This window comes from Crocuta crocuta, unplaced genomic scaffold (assembly GCF_008692635.1).
Source record: "Crocuta crocuta isolate KB4526 unplaced genomic scaffold, BGI_CrCroc_1.0 scaffold61, whole genome shotgun sequence".
Lineage (NCBI taxonomy): Eukaryota > Metazoa > Chordata > Mammalia > Carnivora > Hyaenidae > Crocuta > Crocuta crocuta.
Genome location: NW_027528369.1, coordinates 9,689,011 through 9,715,400, shown reverse-complemented (window position 1 = coordinate 9,715,400; position 26,390 = coordinate 9,689,011). Strand labels below are relative to the sequence as shown.

The 26,390-nt window shown below is 58.6% G+C and overlaps 1 protein-coding gene across 6 annotated transcripts in view; it reads left to right on the top strand.

The window, feature by feature from the left end:
* Positions 1–22,146, top strand: part of FBXO31 (F-box protein 31) — a 42,061-nt gene extending 19,915 nt beyond the window's left edge. For 2 of the 6 annotated variants that reach the window (XM_077754096.1, XM_077754102.1), the window contains 7 exons: positions 584–660; positions 5,132–5,299; positions 5,911–5,985; positions 12,231–12,340; positions 13,473–13,626; positions 14,877–15,262; positions 17,853–22,146. In XM_077754096.1, the coding sequence (XP_077610222.1) occupies positions 584–660; positions 5,132–5,299; positions 5,911–5,985; positions 12,231–12,340; positions 13,473–13,626; positions 14,877–15,262; positions 17,853–18,075 (1,193 nt within the window). In that variant the 3' untranslated portion in view covers positions 18,076–22,146. Of the gene's footprint in view, positions 1–583; positions 661–715; positions 768–1,297; positions 1,576–3,491; positions 4,861–5,131; positions 5,300–5,910; positions 5,986–12,230; positions 12,341–13,472; positions 13,627–14,876; positions 15,263–17,852 lie in introns of those variants that run through there. The other 4 variants (XM_077754101.1, XM_077754100.1, XM_077754099.1 and 1 more) reach the window with 4 other exon arrangements.
* The last annotated feature ends 4,244 nt before the right edge of the window (positions 22,147–26,390 follow it).

The window sequence follows — 26,390 nt, the reverse complement described above, 5'->3', positions numbered from 1 at the left end:
AGGCTGTCCACTGATTGGATGAGGCCCACCCCATTGGGTTTTACTCAGGGCACTGATTTAAATGCTGATCTTAACTGCAAACACCCTCCCTGGTAGACCTGGTGTAAACGTGTTGTCGGGGGTCACAGGGGGTACCTGTTGCTCAGCAGAGCGCAGTTTGCTCTGGTGGGAATTTTAGTCTAACTGCTTTATGGACACATCTTGTGTAGAGATGTCAGCGTCTGAGCATTAGAGAAGTCTCGTCCCCTCTGCCTTGTCCCCAGGAGGGCGGTGTCCCAGTCTTGGACTCCCCCACTGATGGGAGACTCACCACTTTACAGGGGTGCTCTCTCTGTCTTTCAAGGCAGCGCTCAGTGTCACTGATCCTTAGAGGTTGGGTTTCAGAATGGTCCAGTTGTCTGTTTTATTAAGGGTATAAAAGACATTTTCATTCTTAGAATTCTTAAGAAACTTTTCCAAATATTTGCATAGGTCCACGTGTGCCCACAGGGCTCCGTTACCAGCCTCACGCGTGTCCCTCTGGGCCACCGTACAGCACGGCCTGGCTGGGCCCGGTGTGAACGCGCTCTCTCTCTCCCCGCAGTGCTCCACCGCTACAGACACATCCTGGGGCTGTGGCAGCCGGACATCGGGCCCTACGGGGGACTGCTGAACGTGGTGGTGAGTCCCAGAGCGCGGCGCGCGGCGCGGGGCCTTGGTGCAGGCGCATCCGAGACCCTAGTGGCTTCCCTGCGCGTGGTCCGGCGGTCACAAGGAGCTTTCTTCAGGTGACTTGTGATTTTCTAAATGACCAAAGACTCTCACTGCGACCTTGGACTTTGTGGTGAGGAGCCCCAGAGCATCTTCCCTCCCTTGTCCTGGTCCCGCCTGCTGGACACCTCGGGCTGTGGTGTTCATGGCAGCAGGACACACTAGTTCTGGGTTGTGCACTCATTTCTCGTCCTAAATCAGGGGCCCTTGGAACCTCAAACAGTCACCTTGTGGCCCCAGGGCCCCCTGGGGTTGTAGCAGATGCCCCGTCCCTTTGCCCTAGGCATGCCCCTGTGGTGACTCGCCATGCCTGCCTTTTATCGTTCCACTAACGCTTGCGAGTGCCTGTCCCGTGAATAAGACACAGTTCAGTGTAGTGTCCTGGTGAGTCACCCGGCAGGCACCGTGGCCTCGGGACTGGGCTGAGCTGGCAATGACCTGAAGCCTCAGTGAAGTCGGAAAGCGGGGTTCACCCACCGTAGTGATACTGGGGTCAGGCCAGGGTCCGTGGCGGGTGGGCACTTCTGGGGAAACTTTCCACAGTGTGCAAGCCTCTCCTCACAGATCCCTCATCACTCGCTGGCGTAGCTTCCGGGGCCCAATTACCAAACTGCCACCATCGTGTTCTGTCATTCTCCCGGAAGCCGATGTCCTCAGTACTGGCCAGGCTGAGACCAAGGTGTTGCGGGGTCACCACTCTCCCTCTGAAGGCTGCGGGGGAGGGTCCTCCCTGCCTCCTCCAGCTGTGGCATCCCTCAGCTGTGCCGCACCCCTGCAGCCTCTGCCCCCAACCGCACGTGGACTCTCCCAACCCGTGGCTCACGGGTGAGCCCCAACCGTCTCTTCTTAGTTAAGATTCTCAACTTCGCGTCTGTAAAATCCTTGTTTTGCAGCATAAGGTGGTGACATTCATGGGTTTGGGGACTTCTTTGAGGGCCATTGTTTAGTGGTCATGATTTCAAGGAGGAAGAGGGCCTTTACGGGGGGAGACGTGGCCAACAGCACCCATGGTGGTGCCCCCGTTAGGTAACTGGCAGTGGACTCTGACCTCAGGCCCTTCCTGCTTTCACCTGGCGGACACAGCTTCCCTTCAGTGGATCCCTGCCAAAAATACACAACCCAGATGTGATGGTGGGCACCCCTTCACGCCGCCCCCCTGGGGGCCAGACCCCTTAACGCCGCCCTCCGCCTGTGGAGTGCCCGGCTCACCACAGGCAGGAGGGCATGATGAGCTGAGACCCATGCACTCGGTAACCATCCGGTGTCGGGGACGAAGGGGACCAGAGCCGGCAGAAGAGGACCAGAGGGGACAGCCTGCCATGTGGGGGCGCGCGCAGGCGCTCGGTTGTGCCAACAGCCTGACCCTGTCCGCTGAGGGCTTCTCCCCACCAGGCTGGTGCTGAGACCACAGTGTTTCTTGTTTCAGCCTCGACTTCCCGATTCTGGCTGTCCGCCCCTGTCCCATCCCCTGCACGCCCACTCTTTCCCTGCGGAGGTGGACTCTGTGGCTAGCAACTTAGGAGCCGGATGACTCTCTTCCCTCAAGTGCGGTCAGGCAGGTCAGGCGGTCGGGGGGTCTCTTAGAGGCGTGCTTTAGCTCTGTGTCTAAGTCCCGGTGCTGGGGCTCCTGCCTCTGGTCCGGGGAGTTCCCGAGGCCCCCAGCTCTGCCGCTCGCGGCTACAACGTCTGGAGGCCTGTCCGACCCTGGGGGGTTGTCCATCTCGTGCCCATCCTGTCCCGGGTTCCGTGTTCAGCGGAACGCGGGCCCCTCGGCAGATCCCGGGGCTCTTTCTCCGCACAGCTCCCTCCTGTCTGGGACTGTGACCCCTGTGCTCCAGCCTTGCCGGCCGCCTCGAGGTCCTGTCTGTTTTCTCCATTTGCCTGGGCCCCCTGAGCCCCGAGGTCTGGAAGGTGCCTCCGGCAGGAATCCAGGGCCTGGTAGGGGTCACAGCCCCATGCTGCGTGTTGGCCACGGTCGGGTTTGTGTTCACACAGCCCCTGTTACTCGACCGTGGCCCGGATGCAAGTCTGGCTTCATTTCTTGTGTTTCTGGGGAGGTTTTCCCTCTTCCTGTGTCTTCTAGAATACATGAGGCAAGTTAAAGTCTGTGACCTCCAGTTCGCTTTACAGACATTTCCTCTCGATTTTCAGGCAGGACTGCTGGTCTGCTGGTGTGCACACACACGTGGCCATGGCCGCTGCTCCCCCCATGCTGCTATTCTGGGGTCACGGCCAGCAGAGTGCCTTGCCCTGACCAAGGCGGGCACCTCCTGCTCTCCAGGCCTGTGCTCCGTAGCGGGGAGCAGGTACTGCTGAAGCCTTTCCTGGCTGGTTGGCCTCTTGGCCGCCGCTTTCTGCTTGGCTTCTCCAGCTCCCGGCCTTGCGGGTTAGTTAGGATCCAGCAGGTGCCTCGGCGGCAGAGCTGTGCACAGGGTTGGGATCCTGCCCTGGAGCCTTGGGGGCTCCATCGCCCCATCACCCCTTTGCCAGGAGTAATCAGGGGCCTGGCGCACAGGGGTGGGAGGCCGTGTCCCCTTCGGTTCACCCGTCCCTTCTTTTCAGGCTGTCGGTCCTGGTCTTGGGGCCCCCGGTGTCTTCAGGCTGCATTCGAACTGCTGTGTGTGCAGACTTCCCAGCTGGTGTCCGCAGGAGGGGCTGTTTGGTGTAAGCCCCCGTGTCCTAGGCAGGAGGAAAGTCTTGTAGCTTCACTTTTATGTGCTGCTTTGACAGGTAGCTGCTCTGTTGTGGTGCTTCGCAGGCAGCTGTGCTGTAGGATGCGGCGCTTCGCTGGGTGTCCGGTGCGGCTCTCCTCCCTCCTCGGGCTCGCCGTGCGCTCTCGGCAGAAGCCCTGGGGCTGGGGGTGTGCAGGTGCCTGGCCCCCGTGTCGCTGCCGCTGGTGCTCCAGTGTGCGTGGAGCTGGTGCCCTCTGTTCTGGGGAGCGTCCCTGTTCTGACCTTGCTTCCCCTCTGCTTGCACACATCCTCGGTGATCCACGGCCCGGCCACGAGCACATGTTAGTAACAGACGGCACGTCGGGGCCCTGGGTAGCTCTGGCGTGGGCTCTTCCAAGCCTGGCTCAGCGGGGCCTCTGGGGGCTCCGTCACTCTGTAGTTTGCTCACTAGGTGGGAGTTGGACAGGGATAAATACTGCTTCATATTCTGTGATTCAGGGGAAACATCCAGTAAGAAACGTGCTTTGTATTTATGTTTTCCACCGCTGGGGAAAGCCTTGCATAGAGCATCCCTACAGGACAAGCCAGTCTGCTCCCAGCGTGGGCGACTGCTTTCCTTTCTGGAGGCGGTGAGGGTGATACTATTCTTCTTCCCGGCAGCGAGTGAGAGAGTAGAGGAGAAATGGCAGCTTCTGAAAAGAGGGGATAGCTCGCCCTCGTCAGCGCGGTTTGGTTCACCACAGTGGTGTCCGTGCCCGCCTCCCTCCTCTCTGTCGCACCCAGTCTCCCTGCCTGTGGCCAGCCCCCGGTCCTGTCTGCCTGCCACCATCTCGCACACGCTGGAAGAGCGGACGGCAGTGTGCACACCCACAGTTGTCAAGTGTGCTGCACGCCCGCGGCATCTGTCTTCTCACTTTGCTTCTCATTTTCAGGCATTTTATTTTTTTAATTTAGCTTTTTAAAGTTTATTTGAAGAGAGAGTGGGTGTGCATGAGCGAGGGAGGGGCAAAGAGAGGGAGAGAGAGAATCCCAAGCAGGTTCTGTGCTGGCAGCGCAGAGCCTGACGGGCGGCTCGAACCCGTGAACTGTGAGATCATGACCTGAGCTGAAACCAAGAGTCAGACGCTTAACCGGCTGAGTCTCCCAGGCGCCCCAAGACTCCATTCTTTTAACAGCTCAGTAATATTCCAGTGTGTACCCGCTGTATCTTTATCCCTTCATCTGTTGATGGACACTTGGGCTGCTTCCAAATCTTGGCTGTCATAGATAATGCTGCAGGTGCGTATTTGTTTTCGGCCCTACTGAGGTGTAACTGACTAGTAAAGTTGTGAGCTACGGAAGAATACATCTTGGTGATACTCGTATTCTTTGTGCGAGGATTCCTGACATCTGGTGATGACCGCATCCACCACCTCACAGTTCTGTCCATTCTTTCTTGGTGAGGAGACTTAAGTTCTACTCTTTTAGAAGATTGCAGTGATATAGTACAGTACTGTCCGCTACAGTCATCGTATTTATGAAAGATAACTATTTTTTAAGCACTTGGTAGGCACGCCATGCTCATTCCTACGCACTAGACCCGAGATTCTGGGAGGGGCGGCAGTGTGGAGACGAGTGTGGTCCTCATGGGCAGTGTGGGGTAGGGACCTTCTGCCTCAGGCCCTCATCCTAAACCTAGCATGGACTCGTGCCCTTCCCCCTCACCACAGGTGGACGGCTTGTTCATCATTGGCTGGATGTACCTGCCTCCCCATGACCCTCATGTGGACGACCCAATGCGATTCAAGCCCTTGTTCAGGGTCCACCTGATGGAGAGGAAGTCTGCCACGGTGGAGTGCATGTATGGCCACAGAGGGCCCCACAATGGCCACATCCAGGTGAGCACCCGGGGCTCCCTTATGCACGGCGGCTGAGTGCAGGCAAGGGACTGGGGGTCCTCTGGTTGCCGTGGCAGCTGGGGTGCAGTGCTGGCCGAGCCGGCCGCGGGGCTTCCAGCTGCAGACCTGTGTGTGCACAGAGGAGCGGACGGTGGGGTGTGTTCCTGACATGGTGGTGCTGGGATGTGGCCCCTCAGGGACTCGCTTGCTGGGACCCCCGGGCGTTCTGCGTTCAGTGGGGACTGTGTGTTTTCTCTGCCGTGATTGCTCAGTGCTCCCAGGGCTCCTCTTTGCACGAGCATCACCTCCAAAGGTGGTTTGCAGAGGGCCTTGCCGGTGAACGCCTGTGTTACCTAACACACTACGGAAGCACCAGCCCCTTAGTTGTGCTGTGAGGTGTCCCCCTGGGAAAGCCTCCCGGGTGCACTGCCCTCTGAGGAGGAGGCACGTGCCCAGGGCGGCTCTGAGCTCCCCTCTCTGGCCTGGCCACGACTCAGCGGCCCCTTGGGCTTCTGTGCATGTGCGGGGTGTGTCCATGCGGAGAGGTCGATCACGATGCCGGGGGTGCCGTGACTGACCCGTTCCCCTCTCCTTTGTCATGAATGCTCAAGATCGTGAAGAAGGACGAGTTCTCCACCAAGTGCAACCAGACGGATCACCACAGGATGTCTGGCGGGAGGCAGGAGGTGAGCCCGCACGCCCCCGTTCAGGGTGACATCGCCAGAGTGCCCCCCAGTGAGAGGGCCATCCCCCTGCCCGGCCCTTGGAAAGGGCGCCATGTGTGCCTTTGTGCGCATGGGCTTTCGTTACCACCAGCCCTCAGAGCGGACGCACGGACGAGACGTAGTCTTCTCTGATCAGCTCCCCTTCACCCCTTTGGCAAGAGTCCATGTGCTGCCAGAGATTCCTCTCGAATGTGAGTGTGCGGAGGGACCAGACGGCTTTTCTGGAGCCTCTGTGTCCTCCCCACGGACGCGCCTCATGGGTGAAATTCCCACGTCACGGCCACATAGGTGGAGGCCTTTCTCCGAGCTTCACTCGTGAGTTTCTTTGGACTTCCTTTTGTTGACATGAGTAATTTCATGTTGCCTTTGAGTATCTGTTTTTGGAGGACCTAAGTCACAGAAGACATGAGTTTTTAAAATGTAGGATGCTCGCTGACTATTAGGGGTGAAGATTTCTCAGCGAGGGTCCGAGTCCAGTCGTGTCCCCGTTGGCCAGAGAAGTGCAGGGAGATTTAACACATGCACACACATATGCGTGTCTCCCCGGAGAGCGTGCACGCATGTGCTCGCCGGAACCCTCTGAAGGTAGATGAGGTCCCTGCTTCCTCACACAGTGTGGCCCGTGATGGAAATGCTGTTTCTTTACAACTGACAATTGCACGTGCATCGCACNGTGCTCGCCGGAACCCTCTGAAGGTAGATGAGGTCCCTGCTTCCTCACACAGTGTGGCCTGTGATGGAAATGCTCTGTTTCTTTACAACTGACAATTGCACGTGCATCGCATACACAATGTGCAGGTGTTGCAGTCGTTCATGGTTCAGCAGAAAACGTCAGCGTGTTTCCCAACAGTAGATACTCCTCAGTTGTCGAGACCGTAAAGGGAGCGTGTGCTGTGCTTCTGGAAAGACGTGCTGGGGTTGGGGAAAGTCCTTGACCGCCACCTCCTGGGTGTGGGCTCGCTGACTGGGAAGTGGAATGGTATCGTTTCTAAGAGTAGGGACACCGGTCCTTTGTGGAAACTAAGCCAGTGTGTGTGACGTGTGAGGTGGCAACAGAGCTTTGCTGGTCTCCTGGCTGTGGGTCTGTTTGCGCTTCCCTTACCGTGACATTGACCGAGGCTGAGGTGAGGGGCGTGTTCCAGGGCTCCCCCTGGCTCCTTCTCTGAAATGTTAGGAAACATCCTTGCTGCTTTTTCTGCTTCGTGCTTCTGACTTGTGGGAGCTTTCCTTTTCGTCCTGGGAGATGAATCTTTCAAGGTGTGAGCTGCAAGTCATTTCTTCTCATTCGTCATTCTGGCTTTTGGTTTGATTTATGATGTGTTTTTATACAGGAGTTTTTTGAGGCTTGTGTGTTTTTAACTTTTGTGTGCTGAGAGGCATCTGTCTTTCCCTGGCCTGGCCCATCTGAGAGGACGGCAGACCATTCCCGGGCAGAGCAGAGGGACGTCAGGGTTCCCAGGAAGCCAGCCTGGAGTGGCCGTGGTGGGAGAGCTTGCTGTCTGGCCCTGCGGTCACGTTGTCCATCTCAGCTGCTCTCCTGTCTCCTGCGTCTGTCTCCCCTCAGCCGTGCGGGGACGGGGTTCTCCCATGGATTCGTGTGTCATCCAGTGATGTCTTCACTTTCTCACTCAGTCTGCTGGATCCAGGGGATGGTTCCAGGCTCCAGGGTGAGAGGACAGGCCACGGGGGAGACGTCGCCCTGTGTCCTGATAGCTCTCAGCACTGAGGTGAAGGGCTGAGCCCTGGACTCTGGCTGACGGTCATTTAAAAATCCGGGCCCTGGGGCGCCTGGGTGGTTCAGTCATTTGAGTGTCCGACTTCGGCTCAAGACATGATCTCACAGATCGTGGGTTCGAGCCCTGCATCGGGCTCTTTGCTGACAGCTCAGAGCCTGGAGCCTGTTTCAGATTCTCTGTCTCCCTCCCTCTCTGTCCCACATGTGCTCTGTCTCTCTCCCTCTCTCTTTCTCTCTCAAAAATAATGAAAACATTTAAAAAGTAAAATAAAATTCTGAGCCCAGAGGGCACTTCCCAGGGGCTGGAGGGCTCCTGACGGCCAGGAGGGCAGCAGGGGACCAGGGCGGCAAGTGCGGTCTCTCTGGGGCCGGGGGGAGCCCTCTCCCTCTGCTCCTCTGTGGCACCACCAGAGCTTAGGAGGGAGGCCGCGGCGGCCAGGCTCTCTGAGAAGCTGGCCCCAGCTGCCCCCGGGTCCCTGGATAACTCTCCGTGTCTCGCTCTCCAGCCTCCCGCTTCTCCCACCCAGCTCCAGCCGGGGCTTCTGCCCACCGTGTGCACCTCTGAACTCCGAGTCCGGATGCAAGTCAGGCTGCAGTGCCCTCCGACTGCCCCTCACGGCACATCCCAGGGTCCTGCGTGCGTGTGCTCCACAGACCGCAGCCCTCTCCGGGGTTCTGTGGTGGGGGCAGCCCTGGGCCCACGCAGACTTGCCTCCCCTGGCCAGGCCCGGCCGCCCTCTTCCCTCTGCCCATCCAGCCTCCCAGCCTGAGGCTCCTGGAAATCGGGGCTGCGAGGAGGAGCACAGATGGGAAGAGAGGAGGGAGGCGGGATGATGGGCGGCCCACCCCCGCCGTGCTGCAGGTGTCCCGCGACCCTCCCGACCAGGCCATGGGCTGCGGGCTCCTGCTGGCCCCCCTCTGTTGTGCACAGAGGCTCTGGCACTAGACTCCTGAGCTGGACACAAGTTGCTTTTGTGTTTTGTATNAGGGAGCCCCACGGAGGGGCAGCCCCCGTACGCATCCTCTCATCCCTTCATGTTCTCCAAATTATTTTTTATGTAATTACAATCTAATTCTATCTAATTTGAGTCTTTTTTTTTTTTTTTAACCCGTTTAGCTGTTCCAGAAACACTTTCCAGTCTGTCTCGTTAGAACTGTTTACAATCTCTAGTTCGAACGCGGCATCGCTTCCATCACGTGTGACGCTGTGACGTCATCGACTGTAGGAGTGTGATCCTCTCTCGCAGGCGGGCATGGGGTCTGTGCTCAGGTGTTTGTTTTTCCCCCACGGCCCCTGACCGCGTGCGTGCTCTGTGAGAGCCTCAGTCCTTCCCTGTGAAGTGGGGCTGCGCAGTTACCCGCAGAACCCCTGTGAGCTGGAGGGCAGAGTAGGGCACAGCACGTGAAAGTCTTAGCACCAGGCCCGGCCGCGGCCGCCTGGGAGAGACACCAGGAGTCCTTCCTGGAACCGTCTGAACTCTGTGCAGAAACCTTACCTGGTTTTCGGACCGTACAGATGAAGGATCGCTGGTAAAAGGCCCTGACCATGTTCCAAATCCTTGTTATGTCTTGTCAGTTCGCTGGTCTGTGCTCATAGCCCACCGGGGTGGGTCCGCCCCCTGCCTCCTGTGCTCCTCCCGGCCTTGACCCCGGCCCCGGGGGAAACAAGGCCAGGGAGCACGTGGACTTTGGATTAGTCTGACTCTGCTGCTTACTAGCTGGGTGACGTAGGCCCACGCCTCTGCACAACAGGGGAGAGGTTAGCGCCTGTGTTCCCCGGGCTGTTGTGAAGATGGAGACGATGATTATGGAGCACCAGCACGTGGTGAGCGAGCTCTGGGTAGATACTGTTCTGGGCTCCTGTGTTCTGGTCTTCTGTGTTTTTCCTTGTACGTGCTCATCTCATGAGATAATTTCATCATAAACATGTTTCAAAGGCCTTTGTTCTGAGTAATTGGGCCTGGCTGCTATTTCTAATGACTTTGGCCTCTTCATGCAAAGTAAATAAGATTATGACTCCTCACAAGCCATCTTCGTGGTATTTAGCTCAAGTCTGATTATTCACCATGGTAACATCCAAGTCCTTGCTCATTACACTTCATTTCCATTTTTATCTGCTACTTATCTGATTGATTTTTTGATGGCCCTTCCTCCATGAGTTCACCCATTGGAGTGGAAGGTTTTGTCTTTGGTAGAGTATGATTTGTCAAGGTTTTTTTTTTTTCATGTTTCTTTATATTTGAGGTTGCAGGGGGAGGGTCAGAGAGAGGGGGAGACACAGAATCCAAAGCAGGCTCTAGGCTCTGAGCTGTCAGCGCAGAGCCCGACACAGGGCTCAAACCTACCAGTTGTGACATCATGACCTGAGCCAACATTGGATGCCTAACTCACTGAGCCACCCAGTCACCCCAGTTTTTTTTTTAATGTTTATCTATTTTGAGAGAAGACAGAATGAGTGGGGAAGGGGCAGAAAGAGATGGGGACAGATGATTCGAAGCAGGCTTGGCGCTGACAGCAGTGAGCCTAGTGTTGGGCTCGAACTCACAAACTGTGAGATCATGACCCGAGTGAAAGTTGGACACTTAACTGATTGAGCCGCCCATGCACCCTGGGACAGGCAATGTTTTTTAAGATACAGAAAAATAACCATAAAAGAAAAAACTTCACAAATGAGGGGGCATCTGTGTGGCTTAGTCGGTTAAGTGTCCCAACTTCAGCTCAGGTAATGATCTTGAGGTTCGTGAGTTAAAGCCCTGCATCGGACTCTGCATGAAGGCTCAGGGCCTGGAGCCTGCTTTAGATTCTGTCTCCTCCTCTCTCTGGGGCCCTCCCCCGCTTGTGCACATGCGTGCATGCTCTCTCTTGCTCTCAAAAATAAATAAGCAAACTTTAAACAAAAAAAATTTTGCCTATCCCTAAGTCGCAAAGAATCTCCTCAGAGGCGTGGTAGCTTCAGGCTATGTTTGGGCCTGTCACCCATCCAGAATCATTTCTTGTGTGTGGTGTGAGGCCAGGATTGTGGTTCGTTTTCTCCACATGGATGTCCAGTTGTTCGAGCATCATTTGTGAAAGAGACTTTTGTTTTCCCATTGGGTGGCTTGGACGTGTTTGTTGTAAATCAGCTGACCACTAAATGGGTCCGTTTCTGGGCTCTCTGTGTCGTTTCATCCACGTTCTGTCCATCCGATGATCCAGCCATCATCTGGATCACCGGGGCTTTCTATTATGTCGCCACACGAGCTGGTGTGGGTCCTCTGACTTTGATCTTTTGAAAGATTGCTTTGGGTGTTGCAAGTTCTTTTCATTTCCACGTGACTTTCTGAATCGGCTTGTCAGTTTGCACAGAAATCGTGGTGGGACTGTAACTGTCGTGGCGCTGGGCCTGCAGATTGGTTCGGAGAGAATTGCTGGCTCGGCCCGAGTCCTCCTGTCCCGGAGGTATGTTCATGCCCTCTCAGCGCTGTGGTTCTTGGAGAAGGGGCCACGCACGTGTTTCCTGCTGTGTGGTGCCCGGTCTTGTGTTGTTTGAGGCTGCTGCAAATAGGACGTGAGAGTTCATCTTCTTGTTTTGTGCTGCTCGTATAGAAACTTCCATTTCATCTGTACGTATGAACTTGTGGTTCAGTAGCTGCGTGCTTCAGTCAGTGTGGCTCGTGGTTGGGCAGTCATGTGTTAGAGCAGCTGACAGATTATAGTTCTTCTGTATTTGTTCCTGTTGTTAAATCTCTTTTGCTTCTGGTTGTAAAGCTAATTTTAGACGGTCATTGGAAACAGTATGTTGAGTTCGGAACTCAGAGCTAGGGATCAAGTTAAACACGCACCATCGTATTGAGCACTAAATATCCTTCACCTTGTTTGATTCCGTAATGAATTACTAAGTTTTGAGGACACAGTGTTTATAAAGCCTCCCTTTTTACAAATAAACTTTTGAACTGTACGTGTAACCTAACTACGAAGGCACCTCCGTCTCCCCCGGCCACACCTCTCCTGTTCGTCATCGGCGGCTGCTGAAAGCGGCTCGGGCCAGTGTGACCCGCATGGGGGTTAGCGACAAGAGTCCTGCTGCGCCCCGCTGCCTACAAGCCCGACAGCTAGGTTTGGACAGACAGCACACCCCGTGGGCGGCCACGGAAGTGAGGCTCACATGGCTGCTGCCTGGGACGTGGGCTGTGGCTCCAGCCTTGTGTGAAGGGACCCCACGGTCCTCGTTTCCTCAAGCTTGGGAAAGTGGGGCCCAGAGCCCCTTACCTTTCACCGGCGACTCACCCCCACCGGAGGGAGGCCGGGTACTGGGAGACCCCAGGATGTCGGCCCCTCCTCCTCCCAGCCTGCTTCTCCATCCCATCCACCCCGCTGGGGCTGTGGCCCAGGTGTGCCCAAGCTGCGACATGCCGCGTGTATCCTCTCAGTGCCACGGGGAACGGCCTTACGTGTGCGCCATGTGGTTCTCATGACCATGTTCTCTTGGAAGGAATTCCGCACGTGGCTGAGGGAAGAGTGGGGGCGGACGCTGGAGGACATTTTCCATGAGCACATGCAGGAGCTCATCCTGATGAAGTTTATCTACACTAGTCAGTACGAGTAAGTGCAGCCGCCTCCGGGGGCGCTGTGGGCACAGCCCTGCTCCGGGGGCGCTGGGCGCAGTCCCTCTCTGGGTACTGAGTGCAGTCCCTCCCTGTGCATTCTGAGTGCAGCCCCCTCTGTGGGTACTGTGAGTGCAGCCCTGCTCTGTGGGTACTGGGCATAGTCCCTCTCTGTCGTTACTGAGTGCAGCCGTATTCCATGGGTACTGAATGCAGTCCGTCTCCATGGGTATTGAGCACAGTCCCTCTCCGTGGGTACAGTCTCTCTCTGTGAGTACTGAGTGTAGCCCTGTTCTGTGGGTACTGAGTGCAGTCCCTCCCTATGTATACTGAGTGCAGCCCCCTCCGTGGGTACTGGGTGCAGTCCCTCTTTGGGTACTGAGTGCAGTCTCTCTCCATGGGTACTGAGCTCAGTCCCTCCCTGTGCATACTGAGTGCAGCCCCCTCCGTGGGTACTGTGAGCCTAGTCCCCCATCATGGTTTCTGAGTGCAGCCCCCCTCTGTGGGTGGTGTGAATACAGACTCCCTTTCGGTGGGTGCTGTGAGCACAGTTCCCATCCTCCCCACCCCGCCCCACCTTGGTGTCTGTTTTCTGTCTGCTCTGTCACCGCCATCCCCATCCGGCGGCCATTGCTCTGACAAGCCTGGCCCGTGCGTCAGAGCCTCTGGTGTTTCCCCACATCTGCTGGGGGAGGCGGCTTCCTCTCTTAGCTGCTCTCCCTGCCTTGGCCTCTGCCCGGAGCCCTGTCCCTGGGTCCCTTGGACATAACCCCGGGTGCAGCAAATGCCCCCTTCTCAGTCTCGGCTCCCTGTGCCAGGATGACAGAGCGGGAGCGGCATCCCCTCCTCTCTGCAGAGAGCTCTGCTCGCCCCACTGCCCTGCAGTGCCCGGTAGAGTGTAAGCCATGGTGGGATCTGAGAAAGTGTGAGATGTGTCCTGCGGGTGTTTTGAGGGGGTGACTGTGTCTCCTGCCCCCCACTGGCCTGGGAGGAACTAACCCTGGCTGTGCTGGGCCGCCCTGCCCTGCCCGCCCTCCGTCACTAGGCAGGGAGGTGAGCACGCTCTGGACTTCTGCCTCCCCTCCTCCCCCGACCCTGAGCTGCTCTCAAGCCTGCTGTTCCCCCCACAGCAACTGCCTGACCTACCGCCGCATCTACCTCCCGCCCAGCCACCCGGACGACCTCATCAGACCTGGCCTCTTCAAAGGCACCTATGGCAGCCACGGCCTGGAGATCGTCATGCTCAGCTTCCACGGGAAGCGAGCCCGGGGCACGAAGATCACGGTGAGTCCCGTGCCGCCCTGGCTACTCATGGTGGGCTCTGGACCCGTGGCTTTGCTGGGGGTGCTGGTCGTTGGGCCCAACCAGGCCCGCTGAACAGGATGTGCATTTCACAGGGCCTCCAGGGGATTTGGAGTGTTTCCAAGGTGGCTCTGCCCCATGGCACTCGGTCCTGGCCGCACGCCCGAGGCCCCTGAGAGGTTGAGAAAACATCGATGCTGGGCCCTAGAGATTCTGGTCCCTGAAGGGCAGCCTGGGTTCGTGGCTCCAGGAAGGAGTGCCCAGGTGACAGTAGGCTGCGGCCACATCGGAGACCCCTGTGTTACTACGCGGGCTCCCACCGCCCGCGCTTGCCTCAGCAGCTGGTGAACACAGGCGGAGGGTGTGGAGCTGAAGGGGGTCTTGGACACATCCCTGCTGCCCCTGCCCCAGTGGCACCGTTCACGCTCTGCTCCCCTGTCCTTTGCGTGGCCGGGGTGCCTTCCCGACAGGTGCACCGGAGCATCCTGGGGAGCAGTGCCTCTGCCAGTTCTCGCAGAGCCTCCTCTTGGGTCCTGATTGGCCAGGGTCCCTGTGCTCTGGAGAGGATTTTTGTGAGCAGAGCACAGCCCCGTGGCTCGTGCAGAGTGGCCGGGCCTGGACGACGACCTGGGAGCAGGCTCGGGAGCGTTTGCGTCCCAGGCACACAGATCTGTCTGGGTTGGCGTTCAGGTTGGGAGGGTTTCTGCACTTTTCTGAGCCCCAGTTTTATATTTGATTTTATTTTTTTTCCATTCAGAGAGAGAGTGGGAGAGGGTCAGACGGAGAGAAAGTAGATCCTTAAGCAGGCTCCACGCTGAGCATGGAGCCCATGGTGGGGCTTGATCTTATGACTGAGAGATCACGATCTGAGCCAAAACCAAGAAACGCTTAACCCACTGAGCCACCCAGGTGCCCCAGTCTTAGTCTTAAGTCCAGTCTTAGCTCCTCCAGACGGGGAGTTTTTCACACCAGGCAGGGGCCTGCGCACCGCACAGGGTCCCTTGGATGCTGTCACGGGCCTGTTTTCAAAGACCCCTTCGCAGACGGGTGGCATGCCGTAGGCACTTGGTTTTTACGGCTTCTGAGACGTTCTTACTCCATAGGGGGTTGCAGCCAAGTCCATAGGAACGCTGGGGCAGCTCCTTCGGCCAGAGGCGTGCTCTGAGCTGGGGACCTGCAGTGTGTCCCTGCCGGGCTCTGAGCCCCCTGACGACCGCCCGCTCGCTCCTCAGGGTGACCCCAACATCCCTGCTGGGCAGCAGACGGTGGAGATCGACCTCATGCACCGCATCCAGCTGCCCGACGTGGAGAGCCTCCGCAGCTTCACCGAGCTGTCCCGCATCGTCCTGGGGGTTCGGGAGCAGGTGCGCCAGGAGCAGCAGCGGCAGGAGAGCGGGGCCCAGGACGGTGAGGGCCACGGCCCGCAGAGCCCCCGGGAGCCCCAGCCCGGCGTGGAGCTGCCTGCCGAGAAGGGCGGGGAGCCTGTGGATGGAGAGGCGGTGGCCGAGGCGGCGCCTGCGCCCGAGCAGCCCGCCCAGTCTGGGCAGGGGCAGCCGTTCGTGTTGCCCGTGGGTGTGAGCTCGCGGAATGAGGACTACCCCCGCACCTGCCGGATGTGGTAAGGATGCCAGGGCGGCCGCGCCGGGCCTTCCGGGGAGCCCCGCCTGCCCACCCGGCCCGGAGACGGGCTGTGGGGCCAGCGGGGAGCTGGCTGCATTGGGCGCGGAGCCTCCAACACCTCCATCTGGGTCCCAACTCGGGCCCGAGTGTCTGTGCAGCCACATCTCAGACATCGGGGAGCCCTCAGTGGGGCTTATTAGAACCACCAGCTGTGAGGCCTCCTCTCAGATGCCTTGCGTTGCCGAGTCAGTCAGGTGAAGGGTGGACAGGTGAGTCTGCAGGCGGCGTCGAAGGTGGCGGGTCAGCAGGGGGCTCTCCCGCACCTGCGCCCCTAGAAGCCGGCTTGACTTCACCTGGATGTCCTTGCAGAGGAGGCCTGTTGGGGTCGCCCTCTGTCTCCTGAACACACTGTAGCGCCGGCCCTTCGTTTCTTCCTCTGGTTTCCCTCCTGGCCCAACGCCTGTGCAAAGGGCCAGCATCACACTGTCCTCCCCACAGAGCCGAGGTTCCTGATGCTGGGCCGGCTTGCTCTTTGCTTGACTCACGGTCTTCAGGTTTTGTCCCAGGCCCTGCCCTGTCCTTCAGGGCTGCTGGAGCTTCGATGACCTCAGGTGGACGAGACCACAGACTCGGGTCCCCAGTCGCATGGGCTGCTTCCCTAGCCAGCAGCCACAGGCATGCTGGGCAGTGCAGGTCTAGAATGTTCCATCATTGCAGGAAGTTCTCCTGGACCATTGTCCTAGGGGACGTGTTGAGGGAATGACCTGTCTCCTGGCATCACAGCTGCTTGGCCTTCATGTGTGTCCAGTTTTGTGCAGAGGTCTGTTTCCTTGACCCCTGGACCATCTGGCCGGCACTTCACACGCCCACCGGAGTGTGGACAGGGCACTGAGCTCCCCGAGGAGGACCGGTGTCTGCGTGGGCTGGGCGGCTAGATGGGCTCTGAGCACCCAGTGCCCCGCACCTGCAGGAAGTCCTCCAGGACGCTAGCCTCATGTCTGCCCCTCACTTGGTCTTCACACTGTCCACTCAGGACGATGTCAGACCCTGCAAGGCTGCCCTGCCCCCTCAGCTGCTCATCACAAGTCCACGTTGTTACCGTGCTTCCGCTTGGCCAGCTGTAGGTCGGAGATTCTGTGATCCCCCTCCTCATGTTCAATTAATGTGCTGGGACAGGAGTCAGGGAAGCACTACATTCAGCATCTTGTCGAAGGTGGTGACAAAGGATGTAGATGACAGACGAAGAGATGTGTGGGCTCCGACCCGCCCTGGGGTTGGGGTGGGCCTGTTCCCCCACCTGGGAGCCCCCGGAACCCCATACTTAGGGTTGTTCTGGAGGCTTTATCCCGTAGGCCTGGTCGATCATTAACTCTGTCTGCAGCCCACACCCCTCTCTGGGGGATGGCCGAGCAGCTGAGGACTCCAGGCTTCTACCACCAGCCACGCTGGGCCACCGGAGTCACCTCCTGGTGTCCTAGTCCCCTGAGGATTTACACGGGTTTCAGGAGCCCTGTGCCAGGAGCCTGGGCAGGGGTCAGCCTGTGTGCTCCTGTCTCGAACTGGGAAAAAGTCAGTTTGTCACCAAAGTGGCTGAGTTTGGGTTTTCCTGGAGGAGACGTACAAATCGTGTTCCAATGGAATTTCAACTGATGTGAATTTTTTAAAGGTTGTGAAAGATGAGGGCTCTGCTGTCCTTAGGAAACGGGAAGCTCACAGCACCCCGTGGCCCAGCTGTGGCTCACCAGGGTGCTCTGAGGCCAGCCCTGGGGTGGAGACGCGGGACACGGGCCCTGTGACCTGGGAGGGCATGCCGTGGTCCCTCCCACTGGTTTCGGGTGTCTGTGAGGCTTTGCCGCCACACCAGTGCCGGACACGGCTTCCGGCCTCCGGATGTCCTAAGCTCAGCAGGTATCACCTGGCCTCCCCACGTGAGATCCCTCCAGACCCCCTCCTGTGCACGCCTTCAGGCACAGGCCTGCTCTCCTCTCCCCCCAGGGGAGCCCCGGCGTGGTGGAGGGAGGTGGCAGATGGGCCCAGCCTCCAGCTCCCTGTTATCTATCTGTAGGAGCACCGGCTTCTTGGCAAGGAAGACGTAAATGTGTCATACATTAGTCTCGAGGCTTGAAACTTGGCCTTATGGGCATCTGGAAGTTCTGCCTGCTGGGTTCATGACGGTTGTGACAAGAAGTCTTTATTGATTGCGTTTGAGTCGTTGACGTGCTAACGTAACCGTTTGGGGAATTAAGACTGGTTATCTGGGGCAGCTTTGTGAAGGTGTCCTTCGGGACAGCTGTACATGCTGGGGCTGCCGGAGACCCTCTTCCTTTAGCCCGGTGATCCCGACCGTCGGCTTGTGGTTTGGTGCACTGGGCAGTTGAAGTTGCTTGGTGGTCCGGACAAGATGGGCTCTCGTGGGCACTGCAGCCTGTAGCTTCCTGCTGGCCGGGAAGAGGGGCCAGTGGGGGTACGGGGGTGGGGTGGGGGGTGCTGCAGAAGCACAGGGGACAGGGTGGGACTGGGGCCCAGAGCGCTCCTTCCCGGCCCCTCTCACTCCCACCCCCTGCGCTTTCCCTCTTGTCTTTGTTCAGTTTTTACGGCACGGGCCTCATCGCCGGCCACGGCTTTACCAGCCCTGAGCGCACCCCTGGGGTCTTCATCCTGTTCGACGAGGACCGCTTCGGGTTCATCTGGCTGGAGCTGAAGTCCTTCAGCCTGTACAGCAGGGTGAGGGCCACCTTCCGGAACGCAGAGGCGCCGTCCCCGCAGGCTTTCGAGGAGATGCTGAAGAACATCCAGTCACTGACGTCCTGATGGGCCACTTCCTGCGGGCGGCTCCCGGGGCCCTGGACCCTGCCGCCGGGATGGGAAGCAGCATGCACTGTGGAGATTCAGCCTTCTGACCACAGCACCCACCTCGTAGGAGTCTCGGCCCAGCCACCCCAAAACTCTGTAGAGTGTGCGATGTGTGCCCGTGCTAGTAGCTCATGGGAAGGCCGACTGAGCATGTCTCACAGGAAGAAGGGCCCAGGACAGAACTGTCGGGTGGCGGGGGCTGCACAGCTCTGTGAGCGGCTCAGCTGGACAAACTGGGCTGGGCCTTGGCCTGCTGGTCATTTTCTAGGGTCAGCCAGAGTGACACCGGGGCCAGTGATCGGGATCGTGTGAGGCGAGTGACTGTGGCTGTGGGCTGGCAAGGGTCCGGGGCGAGGGCCTCTGCGAGCTGAGCGTCCTGCAGCCTGGGTGGGGTGAGTGTGTGCAGAAAGGGGGCTCTGTGGGGGCAGGTGTGTCGGGCCAGAACCCTGGACTGAATTCCTGTGTGTTTACTAACTTGCTTGGAATTTGGACAGAAGCATTTCACCTCTGATCTGTTTGTGAATCGGCACTGTGGGGTCAGCAGGGACCGTCATGGGGGGCCTTCGGGCAGCTGGGAGGCCCTGGCCTCCCTCCAGCTTTAGAATCCAGACCTTGGCTGCAGCCAATTTGAGGCAGGGCATTTGTTTGCACACCCCCGCCCACCTCCTGCACATGCTCTGGTGGCGTCAGGCCCTGAGTTGAGCCACTTGTCCCAGAACCTTCTTCAGCAATCTGCAGGGCCACACCTGAACCAGCCCTACCTTCTCCCAGTTGCTTAGCACGCACGGGTGCTGTTCTTGGACGTGTAAAAACAGCAGAGCGGTTGCAAAAGAGGACTTGGGAGCCCCTTTGCGGGTAACAGGGCAACTTTCCAGAAGAGTCACCCCATGCATGTGGAATGCACTTCGGAGACCAGGGCCTCTCGGGATCCTCCAGGGTGGAGGCCCTGACCACGGACGCTTCCGGTGGTGGTGTGCGACACCCGCATCTGGGGACCCGCTGTTGTGAGGTCCCTGCCGATCTTAGCGTCTCCTGAAGAGCAGAGCCCTGCTGCACGTAGGCCCCCAACAACTAGCTCTACTCCGCCCCCAGCCTGCAGAGCACGGTCACCGTGCTCCCCTTCCGGGGCGGGGGCACACCTGTCTCCCTGCCTGTGGCTCGTCCTTGCTGGGTGGACTGTGCTGCGCCCTCGTGCAGGGGGCCAGGGACCCCAGGAAATGGGGCAGCTTGTGGTGCCTTCACGTAGAGACCAGCCTGAGCCGCCCCATGAAACAGATCCTGTTTTCCTGACGACGACTTTCTCCCTGACTGGCCTTTTTTTTTTTTTTTTTCTTTTTTAAATAAAAAATCCCTATTGCTCTAGCTTCAGCACATTTGGCAACTTTGAACTTCCTTTGCTTCCCAGCATCATAGAATTGATGAGCTCTGGGGCATGGCCTCTCATAGGCAGACCTAGGAGGTTCTGTCCAGACACCGACGCGGGAAGGAGGCAAGCGGAGAAGTGGGGGGGCCTTTCCTGGCCGGCTCTGATGCGACGCGCCCCCCACATCCTTCTGGTGGGACCTGCCGGCAGGCGGGGGCGTGGTCCGTGTTCCTGGCTCCGCAGGCCAAGCCTCCCAGTGTCCCCGCCCCCACCCCCTCGTGCTGCTCCCGTGCGGCGGTGGCGGTGACCACGCTGTGAAGCCTTGGGAGCACAGGGCAAGGCCCGCTGGGTGTGCGGCCGCTGCGCTTCACACTTGGTCCAGGCCTGCGGCTCGCCCCGAGGCTCGTTCCGAGGCTGCTCCGTCCAAGCCTTCGCTCGTCCTGAGAGTCCACTCAGATTGAAGATGAGCCTTTCTGATGAAAAACCAGCCGCAAACGCAGACGGTGGGATCTGCCTCTGGAGCGCAGGCCTCTGGGGGGTTTTCACTGGTAGTGGCCATTGGTGGCATTCACACTGGCGTCTCTGGCGTCGGGTGGGGCCCTGAGGGACTATGGGGCCGAAGCGCAGGCAGCGGCCTGGGTGGTGCCAGGCAGGGCCCGCGGTGCTGGACGGTGAGGGCTTGTCACCTACGTAGCCGGGGGCCGAGTACGTGTTGTTTCCCACTTGGCACATCTGGGCTGGTTCTGGTTTCCGGCTCGTAGGTGAGTGTCAGGGTCCGTGCAGAGCGGCCCCCGCAGGCGTCCCTTGCGGCACAGTGTGCACCCCACTCGTCAGGGCCGCTTCCGGCCCCTTAACTGGTTGCAACTGAGGATTCAGAAAGGCTGAAGAAAGACGTGGTTGGAGGCCTAAAGGCAGCTGGGATTTTGATAAAGCTGGTCCCAAAAAGGAACCTGAATGACCCAATTTAGGGACCGCCTACCCCCATGTGGTGTGACTGGGGGAAGGTAGCAGTTGGATCTGGGTTGGTCTTCGGACGTTTCCCCCTGGTTGGCGCCACCGTCCCTCGCTGCTGAGCTGCCGTGACGCCAGGGAGTCTGTTGTGCTTTGTAGTGGTAAGAGTCTCAGGTGCGCCTCTGTGTGACCTGCGCACGTGCTGTCCTGAACTTGACCGGGAAGGACGTGATTGGAGATTTCAGATGCGAGTCTCTGGATTCCTCTGTGTTGGGGCTGAAGGTTCTCTGCATGACGCTGTTGAAAATGGCCTTGATTTCTTGGCTGTATGACTCGGGTCTGGTGGCCCCTCTGGTTATGCTGGCCCACCAGCTCAGATGCAGTGTCTCCTGCTGGGGAGCGGGTTTGGAGGCCTTGCGTGGTGGCAGTTCCAGAATCTTCCCTCCCACGGTCCAGACAGAGCCTCCTTTCCTGGCCTCACCCCTTGGTCCCTTCGTCTGGGCAGCTGGCTCCTGTGACTGTTGCTCAGGGCGCAGCCACTTTCCCCTCCTGTCCTGAGCCAGGTGGCTGGGGTGGGTGCCTGTACCCCCGGCATTCCTCCTGGCCGAGGCGGGGGGCAGAGGGCTGTCACGGTGGGCTAGGGGAAGGAGCAGGCCGGACCTGCGTTCCCGCCTCGTGTGGAGCCGCCGCCGCTGACCTCCTCTTTCCCTGAGAAGCCGGCACAGCTTACTGCTGCGGCCCAGTCAGGCACGGCCCCTCCGTCAGCCAGCTGGTCCTCTGTGCCCTGACGGCTGCCGTGCTCGGGGCTGAGTTTCCATCTGTGGGTTGTGCGGGTGTCTCACACCGAGGTGTGGTCACCTCGTAGTGCCCGCGAGCAGTGACAGGGAGGACCCTGCTATAGTCCCCTTACTTGGCTAACGTGGTTGCGGGAATCTTGGGCTCTCTGAGCCTCTCGTGCCTGCGGTGTCTGATGTGTCCAGGATGAGCGCCCTGTGTAGACTCGGTGCTTTGAGGGGGCTGCCCTGCTGTGTGTTGACCTCTCACCCCATCTGCCTCCGTGCTCCAAGTGTCAGGAAGGCTTGTGGGCCTGTTCTTGTGGAGACCTCCCTGGCTTGAGGCTGGCGCACCCCAGTCCACGGCCAGTCCCGGTGCTGACTACGTCACCCTTCTCGTCTTTGCATCTGGGAGCCCTGGAATGTAACCTGGCTACGCGTTCTCAGAAGCGTTGAGTGAGTAGAGAAAGCCGTGACGCCGTCGGTTTGCCTGACGCTGTGCACGGGGACGGGATAGTGCCAAATTACTGAGTGCTTGGTGGCCTGCAGGCCAGCTGTCGGGAGGCATGGGTGACCGGCGACGACACCAAGGCTGGGGCCTTTCTGTGCTCACAGGGAGACCAGCCAAAACCTAGGAAGGGGTCGGAACCTGTGCTTTTTTAGTCTAATTTTATTTTTGGTTGTTATTTGAGATCACATAGCCTACTTGGAGAAGAAACATCGTGCCGCTTGATCCTGAAGTCCCACGGCCTGAGCGCCACAGGTGAGGAGCGGGGAGCTGCCGCCCCTCCCCGGCATCTGCTCTGGGGTAGGGTGGGCTGGAGCTGGGACGCTGCAGGGCCGTGCCCCCAGGAAGCCGCTGCCGTGAGCCTGCGCCCAGCGTGGTTACCTGGGCGGGACCTTGTGGGGCTGTTTCTCCATAAACCAGCTTTTGAAATCTTATTGTGTGCTTTGTAATTGTCTTTTTGGGCGGGATGTGATCTAGAGCTATAAGCAACATGAGGTGGGGGGCTGAGGGCCGAAGGAGGGGGCTGGATCCTGGCGGTGGGGGAGGGGGCGGCCCTGGGTGCCTCTCACATCTTTTATTTACTAAGTTTCAATTTTCCCTGTTGTGGAACAAAGCGATAAGTGAGCCCTTGGAATCCAGACCACGGTAGGTCTCCACATCCCTCCTGACCTTGGCCTGATATGTGTCCCCATCCCCGAGGGGTGGCCCAGAGGGAGCGGGGGCCACGATGGGATTCTTCTTAGGCTAAATTTGAAAAGAGTTTGCCTTTTCTGAGAACAGGGTAAGAACGGCTGGATGGAAGAGGGCAGGGTCTGCTCCGTGGTGGGCACACAGCTGAGGACCATGTTTCCGGTTTTTTCTCTGTGACAGTGATCTTAGGAACAGCGTAAGAATTTAATATAGGACGTAAAAGAACCTTCTGTTCCCACTCGGCTGGAGGGTTCCCCTCTCCTCCCTGGGCACTGGCTTAGGCCCGCCGGTCCCCTGGTCCTTCCCCTGCGGGCGGCTGTGCGGGCAGGGCCCTGGCCAGGCACCGTGTGTGTGGTACATGTCCCTGTGCCCCATCGTGGGGCTCTCTGCAGCCCGGCCTGTGCTGGGGGTTTGGGTGTCTGCCTCCACGTGTGACCCCAGCTGGCACGACTTGAAAGTCTGTGGGTGCTGGAAGACTGCCTTCCCTCACCCAGCGGCCTTGTGTGGGAGGTTCAGCATTGGGAGGAACGGGTGCTTCTTGGGGAGCAGAACCAGAGGGGGAGGGGTAGTGGACTCCCCTCATATGTTGGGGTGCCCTAGAGGGAGGCCTGAGAAGCGGACCCGGCCTCCCCTTCCCTGATGGTCCTGCTCTCCTGCGGTGACCTGAGCTAGCTCTCAGCACAGAGCCCGACTCGGGGCTCGAACCCACGAACCGCGAGCTCATGACCTGAGGCAAAGTCGGACGCTCAACCGACTGGGCCATCCAGGTGCCCCACATACTGGCTTCTTTCACTCAGCTTTTGTTACCATTTCCCTCCAAAGAGTCTTTTTAGATTTTTTTCCTAATACTCCTCGCTATATTTTAATACCACAGATACACCGTGTGCATCATGTGTGGGTCTGTGTATGCACACGTGTGTGCTTGCGTCCACACAGGCACATGGTGTCCCCGGGCAGAGGGAGGCCTGGCTCTCGAACTCGGAGCCCCCAGGAGCCCTGGCTGCCGAGCTGAGAAGGGGCTGCTGGTGGAGGTGGGAGGCTGCCTTGGGATTCGGGTTAGAACAGGCCTGGCCCGGGGAGTGGATCTGAGTCGTCGTCTGGGCCTCCTGCTGGGCCGAACTCGGCCTCGGGGCTCCCACCGGTTAGTGGCTCAGCCCTGGGCCCACCGCAGCAGAGCTCTGTGATCACTCTCTGGACAACAGCTGCCCAGACACTGGCTCAGGGCCGCTGCCGTCCCCACCTGGGAGCCCAGGCAGCAGAGGAGGGGATGGGCTGGTCAGCCCTTTGCAGACTGTCATCCAGAGAGCGGCTGCTGGGGACCCCTGTGGACTGGAGCAAGGGAGTACCTAGACCCGCTTCCTGTCCTCTTCTCAGGCTCCTTCCAGGACCTGGGGTGGGGACAGAGGCTTCAGACCCCGGGTGGATGGCCCTCATCACCACGGAGCTTCTCTGCCCTGCTGACACTCCACAGTTCTGTTGGGAGCAGCCTCCCAGGGCGCCGGGGGTGCGGGGAGACCTGGCGTGGAGCCCCTCCTAGAGGACACACTCCTCGCATGGCAGGCACTAGGACATGGGTCCTTGGTGCTGGGCTGAGACAGTGACAGGCATCTGGAAATGAACAAACTCCTCCTGAGTCTGGTTGTCTGGCTTGGCCCGCGTCCCTTTTAGGGCGCTCGGATGGTGAGGACGGTGGGGGCGGCAGCATCTCCGGGCAGAGTGCAGGACACGGTGAGGGAGAAGGAAAGGGAGACCAAGGGTCTGAGATCTCACAGAAGAGAGAACTCTAGAATGGTGCGGTGGGAGGCAGGGAGAGGCAGGGGTGATGCTGGAGCCTGCGGCTCCACAAGGAAGGGAAGGATGTGGGGCAGGAGACCTGCACAGAATGACCCGCACATGCAGGGCCCCAGTTTGGGTGAAAAAGTGAGTTCTGTGCTCCAGGGAGCACAACACCTACTGCAGGAGTCCGTGGCACCTGGCATGACCTTGACCCAGACTGGGCTGGGAAGGGATACTTGAAGAGACCCCCATAGTGTTTCCAATGAGGGACATGAGCATGCGACTCTTGATCTCGGGGTTGTGAGTTTGAGCCCCACGTTACTTTAAAAAGTTTGGGGGCACATGGGTGGCTCAGTTGGTTAAGTCTGAATCTTGATCTCAGGGTCCTGAGTTCAAGCCCCGTGTTGGGTTCTGCGCTGGGCGCCAAGCTTACTTAAAAAGAAAAGTGTGAGGGGTGCCCGGGTGGCTCAGTCGGTTAGGCATCCGACTTCGGCTCAGGCCATGATCTCGCAGTTCCTGACTTCGAGCCCCGCATTGGGCTCTTTGCTGACAGCTCAGAGCCTGGAGCCGGTTTCAGATTGTGTCTTTCTGTGCCCCTCCCCCACTCATGCTCTGTCTCTCTCAGTCTCAAAAATAAAAAACTATTAAATAAAATTTTAAAAAGTTTGAAAAAAATTTTTTTAATTTTCAATTTTTTTTTTTTTTTTTTAATTTTTGAGAGAGAGAGAGAGACAGACAGAATGTGAGCCAGGGAGAGGCACAGAGAGAGAGACATACAAACACAGAACTCAAAGCAGGCTCCAGGCTCTGAGCTGTCTGTACAGAGCCTGACACAGGGCTCGAACCCATGAACCACGAGATCATGACCCGAGCTGAAGTTGGACACTTATCCAGACAGCCACCCTGGTGCCCCTGAAAAAAAGATTTTTAAATCATGTTTTTATCCAACCCACGCGATTTAGCTTTGCAGAACCCCTTTTCTGTGCCTGTCATGGGTCAGTCAGGCAAGGGTATCCTGTGATAACAAACTTCAAAACAAAAAGTCACAACTTCTGGGTTGTTTCCTGGGTTATAAAGCAACAACACAGGCTTTTGTAGTCACAAGGTTCTCAAAGATGTGGCTGGCTCTGTCCGTGGCTTCTGGTGGACCAAGTTCTTATTTCTTTGGCGTGTATACCGGCGCAAGGAACTGCTTGGTTACAGGCTATTCATTCAGACGTTTAGGTTTGGTAAATATTGCCAAATGGCTTGGCGATACAGTTAGATCAATTTTGTGAGTAATAGGCTTTTGCCTGCCACATCCTCAATAAAGCTGGTGTGTGTGAGACCTTCTAGCCATTCCTGGGGAGGGGGAGGCACGGGGGCAGCGAGGAGCTATTCTTGACAGGAGACAGCAAGACCGTGCCCCAGCTGTCTTCTGTGCTGCAGCGACGTTCCCGTCGGCTCAGGAGAATGGAGACCCCCGCGGCAGGCAGGCAGACACAAGCGAGCTGTGAGTACGATGCTAGGTTAGTGGCGAGATTCCTGGACAGCTTTGTCGTTAGCTAGTAGCCCAATAACACTATGTATACACACAACGCACATGCAGCAGTGATGTCCGAACTACGTGGCAGCTCCTATGGCAGGGGCACCGCCCAGTGAGCTCGGATGCCAGCCAAGAGAGCACGCGAGTGGGCACCGGCTCCAAGTGCAGCCCTGACCCTCACAGCTGAGCAGCGGGGCCAGAAGCCCGAGCAGCGCCTGGGCGCATCCTGTTCGCTCCAGGGCTGGGCGGCAGCATATCGGGGTGCCGCCCATCAGGGCTAGTTACCCGTGCTGGTTTGGGCAAACTGGATTCACGGGGTGTTCCAGTCGGCATGAAAATACTAAAGGGGCGGGGGNNNNCGCTCCGTCGGAACCGGAGGCCTGAAAGCGCCACGCCGCCTCCCCTCCATGCAGGGCCGGAGAAGCGGACAGAAGTTCGCACCGCCCGGGGGCTGGAGTTCTACACTTTCCCTCCAAACCCCACCCCCCGGCCCGACCTGTCGACCCCCTGACTTCGAGCCCGTGCCGCCAGGGGCCAATCAGCCGTCAGATGAGGGCACATACCTAGAAGGCGCCGTGTGATTGGCTGAGCGTGGGCTAGTCAGCGGTGCCGTCGGGCCGGAAGAGCGGGATCCGGCGAGGCTCGCGGGCGGAAGGGGCGGGGCCTCGGAGTGGGCGGGACCATGCG